General features: G+C 50.8%; 1 protein-coding gene and 1 long non-coding RNA gene across 2 annotated transcripts in view; one reads left to right on the forward strand and one right to left on the reverse strand.

Moving 5' to 3' along the window:
* Window positions 1–4,259: 4,259 nt before the first annotated feature.
* LOC104981624 lies at window positions 4,260–6,298 on the reverse strand. The gene is made up of 3 exons (XR_824388.1): window positions 6,052–6,298; window positions 5,865–5,958; window positions 4,260–4,402 (listed from the first exon to the last, which is right to left on the reverse strand). It is a non-coding gene; the product is annotated as an uncharacterized LOC104981624 (long non-coding RNA).
* Window positions 6,299–11,366: 5,068 nt separating this feature from the next.
* Window positions 11,367–11,769, forward strand: part of FAM212B (family with sequence similarity 212, member B) — a 13,317-nt gene continuing 12,914 nt past the window's right edge. The window contains exon 1 of the mRNA XM_010830819.1: window positions 11,367–11,573. Coding sequence (XP_010829121.1) covers window positions 11,538–11,573 — 36 coding nt within the window. The 5' untranslated portion in view covers window positions 11,367–11,537. The remainder of the gene's footprint in view (window positions 11,574–11,769) is intronic.

The following is an 11,769-nucleotide window of genomic DNA, read 5'->3' on the forward strand; positions in this document are numbered from 1 at the left end:
TAGGCCATCACAGAGCACTGGGCTGAGCTCCCTTGTTACACAGCAACTTCCCACTATTTTACACACGGTAATGTGTATATTTCAAGAACTAAGATTTTTATAGCCACTTTTTCTCATTTGATCCTCAGAGCAACAAAGGGTAGGCAACCTTATAATTTGCATTCAATCTGCAAACATCTCTATTCATTCTTGCAACAGAAATCTAAAGGCCTAAATCTAAAGGCTGATTTGTAAATCAGCCAAATGCTGGAGATACAAAGATGGGACAAAATAAACAGAGCACTTGCCCTCAAGCAGAAAGATACATGCAAACAGACAGCAATGACCAAGGAGGAAATATACAAGTAGCACCAGGTGCTGTACAATTATATGCAGCACTGACATTTTTCAGAGCCTTAGCTGCTCAAAGTGTGGCTGTCATGTGGGAGACAGTGAGAACTTCTGAGAAATGGAGAAAAACAGCTTTTGGTATTCAGAGACCAGCAGCTTTTTACTCTATGATCTTCTCTCCCCACCTCAAATCAAAGTGGTTTAAAGCGTGCACAGAACTAGAAGAAAACCTCCATGCCCAGATCGCTCTTTTCCTACTCCCTAGAGTCGAGTCCTTCTGCCATGACAGCAGCACCAGGAGACAAAGTCCTAGTGCCTTGAAGCACTGGGGGCTGATTTTCTGAGCTGATCCTGGAGGATAGATAAGAATTCAATCAGGCAGTGGGGGTGGAAAGAAAGCTCACCAGGCAGACAACGTAGAAAGATATTCTGGGCAGAAGGAACAGTTTGTGCAAAGGCGTGGAAGCATGAGAAACCACAGCAGTTAGGGAAGGTATGAGCTTCAGCGTGAACGGACGCAAGTATGGCAGCAATTACCACGAATAAGGTTGCAGAGATGTATTGGTCCCAGAGTGTAGAGGGCCTTGCCTGCCACCACAAGGAATATCAAATTAATGTTATGCTTGCCCAGAGTGGGATAGTGTTAGGTCACAACAGAGAGAAATGCAATTGGAAATACAGGCTAGGGCTTGATGACAAAGCTGAGGAGTTTGGATTGTCACTTGCAGACCATCGAGCATCCTCTCAGTTTGGGATCTAACATGAGGCAGTAACTACAAGGCCCACTCTACACACTGTTTCTCACACCTAACAGGGTCTTTTAGGTGTTAAACGCCCCTTTTTGAGAGTCAGTGCTTACCTATGTGCTGCTTAGCCCACAAACAGTGACTGAGCACGTGTTTTCTGGTTCTCTCTTCCAGGCAAAGGGAACCCTTCCTCCTGTATTCTTCAGTTCATCTACTCAGTGGACTAGTACCATCCATAACTTTAAGTTATGTCAAGTTTATTAAGTAACAGTATCTGGCCTTCTGGACAGAATTTTTGTTTCATGACCTTGTTGGATCGTACGTAGCAAACTTTTGATGTGGAGAATAACTATTTTCACATGTGCCCCTTGGCCTGTGGGGTGACCAAATCCTTAGTGTTTTCAGACAGGTATGAGGAGCAGGGGAGAAGCAGCAAAGGCCCGGGTTCCCACTCTCTTCACAGCCACCTCCCACCACGGGGGCCTGCCTCCCTGGCTTTCAGTAAAGGACCCCAGGCATCCTCTCTCTCTCTCTCTCTCTCTCTCTCTCTCTCGACCAGACTCCCCTCTGCTCAAGGCCCACATTGATGAATTGCCCCATTTAATACCACAGCCTCAGTCTTTAGGGAGAAAGGCATCACGTTTGCTCTTCTGAGAACGGGGCCCAATTCATTTTTGTCCAGGCAGCATAATAAATAACCTGCCCCTGTTGGCAAGGGGTTTATTAGAGACTGATGGGACATTTAACGATAACTGGGGTCTATGATTTATTAGGTAGGGAGGTTGGTGGCGTCTCTGAAGACTGGGAAGGTGGAATTTAATTGATAAAGTGACTGTCAGCAGCGATGAGATGCACTCAATAGAATATGCATTTGAGGGCTTCTCTTTGGAGCTGTCAGGAAGGGTTTCTACTAATCATATTTAGCTCCTGTAAAGGTGGTGTCTGCTGGATATCTGGGTGAGACACAAACAGCAGGGAGGGGACTCTGAAAGGGGCCTGGGGAAGGGTGCACCTGTCAGTCGCCCGGCCCAATGGAAGAATGTGACACAAATGAGCAGAAGGGAAAAAAGATTTTCATCACCCCCAAGAGAGGTCCCCTTCGAGGCACCTTTGTTTCTCTTCAATGAGCTGCTCAAGAGAGCAAGAGGTGCCGAGCACCTGCTTCCTGGAGAAGGAGGGAAAGGCAAGAGTTAAGTGGCAAGAGAGATTTGTTCCAGAATTCCAAACTCCCTAAACCTGAACTATTTGCACCAGGGCCCCCCTGCCTGACTCCCCAGCCACAGACACTCAGGTACACAACACACCCCCACACACCACAGGTACCCCACATCCACACAGCCTCCTTCTGTCACTGCTGCTTTCACACCAAGGGCAAAGTCACAAAAACTCAATGGATGGTGCCTCACCTTTTTTACTGTTGTTTCCCAGCTCTGGAGACCCCAGAATCCTGGCTGAGAAACTGGAAAGAAATTCTCGTGGTCTGGAGCGTGCAGAGAGTACCTTACCTCTTCGCCCGCCCTCCATCCAGTTCCCTGACAATAAGGGAGCTTGGTTTTATCTCCGAGGCCACCCTTGATGGCAGCGAGGACGGCTCAGCTGCATCCTCAGACAGCCCTGAGCCTTTCCAAGCAGCTCTGCTCACATTCTCTGCTCCCCCCATCCCTCGGGCTGTTGCTCAGCCTTAAACAAGGCCATGTAAGGCACGAGAGGGGCTCTCTGAGGCCAGTCCGCTTCCCTCCTTTGATCTTTCCGCATCTATTCTTAGGTCCCAGGAGACTGATCTGCCTCCTTGTTCTCCCCAGGGAGAGAAAGGAAGGGGGAGGCCATAACCAGGGAAGAAGGAGTAATTGTCACCGTCTAATCTGAGCCTCAGTGGTGACACTGAGGGACCTCTGAGCAGAATGGATACAGCAACTGGTTTGATTAAATCAAACCTCTCCTGCAACATCGTTAAATTAAACTGACAGGTCGGGAGCAGATGAGGGAGGGCAGGGGAATCATCGCCTCGGGTGGGGGCAGGGGAGGCCAGGGCTAGGAAGAACATCAGATGGTGGCAGAGCAAGGCCTGTCCTTTCCCTTATTTGCTGACTATAGATAGGAGATGAGATTTACGGATGTGAGAGGCTGAAGTACCTGTCTGAGCACAGGCTGCGAAAGTGACGCACCGGCAGACTGCTGCCTCCCAGGAGGCTCTGAGAATTCCCTTGGCAGTCAGGCCTCACATTTGGAACAGTGTTCTTGACATTTCAAAGGGCCTCTACCCACTTTATCTGCACAGCAAGCAGACAGAGTGAGATAATTTTCCTCACTTTGTAGCCAGAGAAACTGAGGTTGAGGGGGATTACAGAGCCAACTAGTAGGCAGAGACAAGCAGCAGAGCCAGTCCAAGGACCCCAGGTCTCCCGCCTGCCCGTCTCGGCCCGCTCGGCCCCAACGTACGCCATATGGCAGAATTTCCCAGGACTCAATCCCTGGACCACCAGCTCTTTTCCCACCCATCAGAGAAACATAAACCACACAGCTTGCTTCATGGGCCATCAGGAAAATGCCAGTCCCCACCTGGCTTGGTGCAGCCCACCTGCAAAGCACACAGCTGGCTTCAAAGGTCACCAGGCCATCCTAAGGTGCTCATATCACTCTCCCACCAGCCCAAGCCCTTCTGAGTCATTTCCATTCCACCTTAATTACAAGTTGGGGGGTGGAGAGTGGTAAATAAATATAATGTTAGCAACAGTAGTACACAGCAATAGGAGACGGATAACACTGATACCCTGCTGGCTTCCTCACTGTCACTCAGTTCCTCACCTGCCAAAGCTAATTTTCCACTCATCAGTGGGTGACAGCTCATTTCAGAGTGTGTGAGCCACCCAGTGCCATTGCGAACCAAGTAATGCCTCAGCCAGGATGTCCCTGTTCTCACGTCCGATGCACCCTAATGATTTGTTTATTGACATCTGCGCCCCTTTCCAATCTATTTTCGGTGGGGAAGACACTGGGATGGGGATGCTGGCAAAGATGGTGCATAGTGATTACCATAGATGCCCTGGATCCCTACCTCCTCCAAAGCAGGCTCATCACACACCAGTTAATGATTGGAACCTGGGACAGGAAGAACAAAGGACAGAGGGAAGGGGAGAGAGGAGCAGACTTTCAACCACTGCCACCATAAAGGAAACTGGAGGAGAGAGGGCACATCATTTATTTGATGAGGATAGACAACTGGCAATAGTACCCACTAGGGGAGAGTGTGCATGGGCCACACCAGATACGGCCTCACTGTGCTCTTCCCTCATGGTTATCACATGATTTTCATCACCACTCTTGACCTGAAAAAGATAGCGAAGAGCAGGTGGGCAGATAGGTCAAAGGTACTCCAACAAATTATCACCAGCCTCCTGAGTTCACCATTGGTATTATGACTGCTGCTGCTGCTGCTGCTAAGTCGCTTCAGTCGTGTCCGACTCTGTGAGACCCCATAGACGGCAGCCCACCAGGCTCCCCCGTCCCTGGGATTCTCCAGGCAAGAACACTGGAGTGGGTTGCCATTTCCTTCTCCAATGCATGAAAGTGAAAAGTGAAAGTGAAGTCGCTCAGTCGTGCCTGACTCTTCTCGACCCCATGGACTACTCCCTACCAGGCTCCTCCGTCCATGGGATTTTCCAGGCAAGAGTACTGGAGTGGGGTGCCATCACCTTCTCCTGGCCACATCCAAATCTAACACCTCCAACCTATCCATCGGAAATCATAGATATCCAAGGCAAGGAGTTGGATTCCTCTAGAAATACCTGCCAAAGTGTGATGGAAGGAAAAGAGGTCTTGGGTGGGGTGGGGAGGGGAGAGTCGGGGAAGAAGAGGGAAGATCACAGGACCTGGGTTCCTATGCTGAATTTTGCTATCAGCAAGCTGGGTGACCTAGGGCAAATCACTCAACATTTCTGTGCTGCACTCTCCTGGTGTGTAAAATCATATGCTTGTGTGGGAAATGCAGACTCTCAAACTTCAGAGGTCACAAAGGAGAAAACTGAGACCCAAAGAGGTTAAATTACTTGTCCGAGGTCACACAGTGAGGCAGTGGAGTGATGAGAGAGCATGGGTTCTGAACTGAAGCCAGAGCCTCTGCGTGACCTGAGGGGAGTTCTGGCTCCCCATTCCCTTCCTCATCTGCGGAATGGAGCAATAGAAGTCCTGCTTCCTAGGGCTTGGGAAGAACAGATGAGTGCCTGACACAAGGAAGGCCTTCAACAAATGGTAGCTAGCTCTATTTTTAGTGATAGACTGGAGATTCGGACCCATTGAGCTTGATTTTGGGTCTTTCCACAAGGTCACAATTCTCTGATTATCTATAAGATCCTTTTCAGCTCCCCAATTCTATGATTCTAAGTCAGAGAGATTAACATGCAAGTTATTTCCAAAACCCTCCAGGCAGAGACACAAAAGACCATTTAGGGGATTCATTATTCACTCTCCATTGCCTCAGTCACTTTCTATGGATGATGATTCATGAGGAATAATCACAGCAAAGAAAACCTGTCCAAATGCAGGGAGGAGGGAGGGCAATAAAAAAAAACCCAAACTCCTTTGCATGTTCAGCTCCTATTCTCCCATTAGCATCTTCATTTAAGTGATGGCAGTGTTTCTTGGCCTCATTGCCTTTCCACTCAGGGGACTAGAGGCTGTTTCTTGGTACAGACTGAGTCCCTGCCCACCCCACCCGCATCTCCATGAACCCCCTAGGAGATGGCCCAGCCTCTCTGGCCAAGCAGAACCCCTCACAGAAGCAGCTGTCACCTTTGGCACTGGTTCCCCTCAGGATCTCAAGGCTGAAATTTCAACCGGACGCCCAGGATGATGTCTGGTCAGGGTGAAGACAGTTCTCCAGCACCTGCAAAAGACCAAGGAGAGGCTTAGGAGCCAGCCTGGTGGAAACAAATGCTCAGTAAGCCAAACCTGAAACGTGACCTCTTCTTCTCCTCACCCCATGGCCTCAGGGGGAGAAGCCAGTAGACTTCTTTCTCTCTTGCTGACAAATCTCCCCCTGGAAAGGGGCCAATGCCTGGTCCTTGCTTACAACTTCCAGAAACTGGTGGAGAGGGCCAAGTCGTGTGTAATAAAACTTTCACCCAGAGTTGCAGGCCATATGAAATTATAGGGAAGTCAGCGCTGGGCCTCCAGGGAGTCAGACATGTCAGAATATCCCCCAGAGAGTGCAGGGAGCTGGTCACTTTCCTTCCCAGTTTGCATCAACCAGCGTTAGTTTGCACAAATTCCATAAGTACTTCCCTTGGCTCTGCCCTGACGTTCTTCAGGTGTTCTTTGCAGTTGGAAAATATTTGCTTTTCCAGCCAGTGTTTGCAAAATGGAAATGTTTACTTCCCCACAGAAATGAGACCATCACTTAGGCGCCATAAGCCCAGGCCCATAACTGAAAATAATTCCAAATAGAGGTAGGGAGCAGTCCATTGACTAACTGCTCAGTATTCAGACTAGTCTAATTTTGCACTTACAATTCCTTCTGAATTGTTCAGGTGACATAATCCATTCATTCGTGGGAGTTTTCTCAAAGTACTATCCCACTACTGCTTCCTCCAACACCTTCCTGTGTTCCTCCCTCAAAATTTCAGTGCCTGTAAAACTGAGAACCTGGTCTCAGAGCCCAGGGAATTTGTAAAGAAGTGATGACTGTGGGAGTGGCATCTAAGTTAGCACTCTGTGTAAGAGTGATGGCTTTTCTGCAGATGGGGAAGTACCAGGACTCACTCCTTCAGTGGCTCATCATCCCAGTAATCCCCTTGTCTCCTGCTTTCTGCAGAGGAGGGCAGTAGGAAACGGTTACCTTGGAAATAGGGAGACTTTATTATGTCACCATAAAGATGAATCTCTTTGGGCCTCAGTTGCTCTGTCTGTAGGCAGGGAGAATGATACTCTATGTTTGAAGACACTAAATGCTAAGGAGCTCCTTATGACTAGAGTCTTTGATTCTGCCACCCGAAAGAGTTTTTACTTAAATCTCAAAGTGAATCTTTCTTTTGGAACCTAGAGAGCTCCCAACATACAGGCCACTTCGTCTCTCTGCTGTCTCCCCTGGTGTTGGAATTGAAGAGGCTTCTGTCTAGGGTGGACAGAGGAAGATGTCATGAAAACTGAGAGGTTCATTTTACGAAGAGTTAGGCCTCTGTCCAGTTCCTCCCCCACCATCCGAGCATTCACACCAGACACACAGTCTCTGCTCAGCACCTCCGGGCCTGCCTGCCAGGAGAGGTCCTCTGCCTGGACAGAAACAGTTCCGCAGTGATATCTGAACACATTCCAACAGCACATTTATCTCTAGGGTCAGCCTTTCCTGTTGATGCTCAGGAGGCATGGGGGGACTGGGGAGGAGGATTGGGATACTGGTGCTGGCAAGCCACAAGGGGCGGAGGCTTGAACGCAATGGGGACACAGACCCCACCCTTGGGAGGGTGACGTCATAATGAGGTTTGTAGACTGCGTGTGGCCCTTCTTCACATTAGGATGAGCTCCCTAGCTCTTCTGTTGCCAGTGGAGATGAGATAGGCACAGCCTCACTCAGCAGTGCCTCATCCAGAGCAGGCTAGGACTTGGTGGGTGGAGACGTCCAGGTGGGGACCATAGGATCTGGAGCCAGAAGAATGGCAGTGTTTCCATTGTTTAGTTTAGGATCTGAGCTCTGTTGGGACACAACAGGTTCTACCTATCCCTTTGAGTTCAGTCATTAGTGCCAGGACCTTCAGGCTCTGGCAGTGGGGCAGAGGAGACCCCCTTCCCTGAAAGGCTGGGCAAACACAGGAGTTTTTTACACCCTTAGGAACTGTCTCCAGGAGCTGCAACTCGCTCCCTCAAGAAAAGTACTTATACCCACCAGCAGGGGGCAAAACTGAGATACCTTCTGAGGGTTCCACCCCAGCTCTGGACGGCTTTGAGAAAGTGCCTTCACATCCAATCTCAACACCTTTGATTTATTCTTTATTTTCAAATGAGGTAATCTCACCTTCCCCCCAGGCTGAGTTTTGGGGGGCAGGAGGGAGGAGGCTGAACCATTTGATTCCTCTTCAACAAAAATGAATCATGTCCCCTATCCCCCACCCCCCAGCCTCAGCCCAGGAATATTTATCTCTGTTTACACAACCATGGCAACAGGCTTTATTCTCTACTACTTAGGAGGAAAAAGAAAAAGAAAAGTGGAGGGCAGTGCTTTTTCCTACTCCTGTCTCCTGCTCTGCTCAGGTGACAGATCTATCATTTCAGAAATCAGGTAAGACAGAGATAGCCCTGCACTCTGGTGTAATGCTGTTCTTCTCAGGGACAGGGGAGCAAGAAGGCTGCAATGTACCAGGATCATAAAAGCACTCCAGAGCTTGACAGTGATTGTCCTCCAGAGTCCTGTGGGAACCACAGTACTAGCACTTCTGACTTGCCTGCAACTTCTCTTCTGAGTACTGCAGTGAGATTATGGTCATCATTTTTTTTTTTTTTTTGTCTATCCATAGCTTCGACCTTAAAAGTGGGTGGTGTGCAATCTTTGGCTTTGCTAACAATATATTCTTCATCTCTAAGATGGATTCCTCTTGCTGTGACCACAGATGATCAAAATAGAGTTTTGTAATGAATGTAAAAGTTTTAAATTCACATGTTTAAACTATAAATAAGGGAAACTATGGAGAAGGAAATGGCAACCCACTCCAGTGTCCTTGCCTGGAGAATCCCAGGGACAGCGGAGCCTGGTGGGCTGCCATCTATGGGGTCGCACGGAGTCGGACACGACTGAAGTGACTTAGCACTTAGCAGGAGGGAAACTAAGGCCAAAGGAAAGCATTTGTTCAAGATCATACTGTGCTGTCAACAGTTTGCTGTTGTTGTTCAGTTCGCCCAGTCTCCTCCGATTCCTTGCAACCCCACTGTAGCACCAGGCCTCCCTGTCCTTCACCATCTCCAGAAGTTTGCCCAAGTTCATGTCCATAGTCTAGAGGGCCTAACTACCCAGTCCTGAATTCTTGCCAAAAGATCAGCCTGCATCTTTTGGAGTTTTAACCATAGCCACCCTCCTACTAACTTCCAAGAGGATTCCAATCCATGAGGTCACAGGGATGGAGAAAAATCAGACCTGAAACTTGATTCTCAAGACTATTTCAACCACTAGCACAAACTCCATGCTTCCCATAGTTGCCGCTGTGTTGGGTGCTGGAAAGCAAAGCACACCCCTCTGGGTTGGAGAACCATTTGTGGTGTTTCTCCCCCTTTCCCACTCTCCCCCGCATAAAGTTTCCCCCTTGGACTAAATATTAATCGGCAGTCCCAGAGGATTCAACTTCAGAACCAGTTCAGCTGGGCTGGAGTACTCAGCTCCGTCCTTGAAGGTGACTCCCACTCTGAACTCTCCTCGGGTTTTTTCCAAAGGGCCCCCTGGGGTATCTCGACTCACAACTGCAAGGAAGCCGGAGCCGGCGCTGCGACGCTGAGCGGACCAGCGGGGCCATTCTGGCCGCTGGCTGTGGCCAACCTGGGAGAGAGGAAGGAAATGTATTTTCGGGACTCTCCCAGCCGGCGTTGGAAACGCGGCAGCAGATTCTCAGCTCCATCCCGCGGCGGTCGGCTTCTCAGATTCACTCGGGATCCTGGGTAGCGACCTCAGTGAAGGGAGCGCGGGCATCTGAGCTTGGCGATGCCACCGAGACACAGGCTTCGGACCGAGTTTTGACCCGCCTGTGCCTCTTCTTCCTTTTCTCTAGCCAGCGGCTACCGCTGCCCAGCTTCATCCAAAGGGGGCACTCGGGGCTAGGCCGAGAACCCTAGATAAGGTCCACTGTAACTAAGAACCCGGGGTTAAGTGGAGGCCATCCCACTGGACTCCGCAGTCTTCACTTCTAAGGATGTTCCTGGCTAACCTCCCTCCTCTTTCTCTCTCACCTCTCCATAGTAAGCAGGAGTGGCGCTCTTGTTGGCAAGGATCGGAATGGCGGAAGCTTGTGCCTTCTCTCTTTGCTCCGTTTCTCGCGTCTTCACACGGTTGTCTCACTCGGAGACTCCTAAATTCTGCCTGGGGCACACTTTCCGCGTTAATTACCTTGAAACAACACGTCTCTAATTGAGCTAATTATTCTCGTGCCCTGCAACACGCCCCTTTCCCCCCCAATAACACACACACACCCGGGCCAGGCCGGGTGGCACGGTGCCTGGGCACAGGGTAGAAACCGCAGCCCCAACACGCACGGAGCCTGGTGTTGGGAGTCCAGGGTTCCGCTGGGAGTAGCGCCCGGGTCTGCCTGCGGACCCTTCTCCGATTCATCTGTGGCACCTCCACCGCCCAGGGAGTGGCTGGAGCTCTCACAGCTCCGGTGCATGGGCCGCGTCTGTTGAATAGAATCGTAGCATCTTTGAGTTTCCTCTCCCTTCTCCGACTTAACAGAGAGCTTCGCAAGTGGCCAGAGCAAGAAGTAGGATAACTGGGAGAGAGCAAGGCTTGCTCCTCCACCCCTGCCCATCCTATTGAAAGCAGCCCCTATCCCATGACCCTATTTTATGTTTTCATAAAGAATCATTACCTGAAATCGCAGTGCCTTTTTTTTTTTTTTTTAAACCTGTTTGTCTTATTCCATTCCGTCCCGCCGCCCCATGTTTGTTCTTAAGGCTAGAGAGCTTGCGCGTCTTATTCAGTATCCGCACGCAGACCTCCAACCCTATCCGGAGTACTAAGTAGAGCCTACTTTGCTTCGTGTTAAATACGTAAATGGACGGAGCGGCCGCTCCTCCGCCCCCGAGTGAGGAGTGGAAGGGGAGGACCCTTCACTAGGAGGTCAGGTAGGCCCACACTTCCCAAGTCCATTTTTTTGAACAGTTCAGAATTCAAAAGAGCTGCTGAGTGGCATTTGGGGTGGAGGGTCTTGCTTTTCTGATCAGAGTTTGGGAAACTGGATTGACACTGAGACACTCAGCTTCTTTCGAGACTGGTACCCAATGCCCATCCCTAAGACGGGGCGCTCTCTGTTGGGGGGAGGGTCACGTAATTTGTTGGGGGACGTTGGTACAGTCTGGCGTGACGATATCCCCCTCCGCTGCGCAGGCCAGGGCCAGGTAGGCGTCGCCTGTGCTAGCTTAGGCCCCCAGGAGCGGAGGTCTCCGCCTAGTGCACACACCCGCCCCAGGGTCCACCCACGGTTGCCCAGCCCGCGCCCCCTGTGCGCTCTCTTCATTGGCTGAAGGCGTCCCCCTAAGTTCTCATAGGCTGTCCCACTTTTCCCTCCGCCCCCAGCACCGACCGCGCGCAGCTAGCGGAGGGGAAGTGGCTCGAAGTCCAGACCTGGGAGCAGAGCCTCCGCTCAGCGCTGCGAGAGGCGCGGAGCTCAGGGTGTTCGGAGCGGGGGTTCAGTGGGACCAGTGATCCCACCCCGGGACACTCTCGTGGAGCCTAGCCCGGCCAATGGGCGCATGAGGTAGAAGAACAGGGAAATGGACTGCTATTTACGCCGCCTCAAACAGGAGCTGGTAAGAGCGGAACGGGCGCCGGGGTGCGGGAAGGCTGCTCCGCCCCGACTGCTACTTACCTGGCTGGGGCGGAGGAGGTCCTGCGAGGAGAGGAGGGGACGCGGCTAGCAGGCGGAGGACAGGACCTGTCCTGAGGGAAAAGGGCTGCGAGCAAACTTGTGTGAGAGGGAGGTAGTCAGGAACCAGTGAGAGGGAC

The sequence above is a fragment of the Bison bison genome, unplaced genomic scaffold, assembly GCF_000754665.1.
Source record: "Bison bison bison isolate TAMUID 2011002044 unplaced genomic scaffold, Bison_UMD1.0 scf7180017864519, whole genome shotgun sequence".
NCBI classification, from domain to species: Eukaryota; Metazoa; Chordata; class Mammalia; order Artiodactyla; family Bovidae; genus Bison; species Bison bison.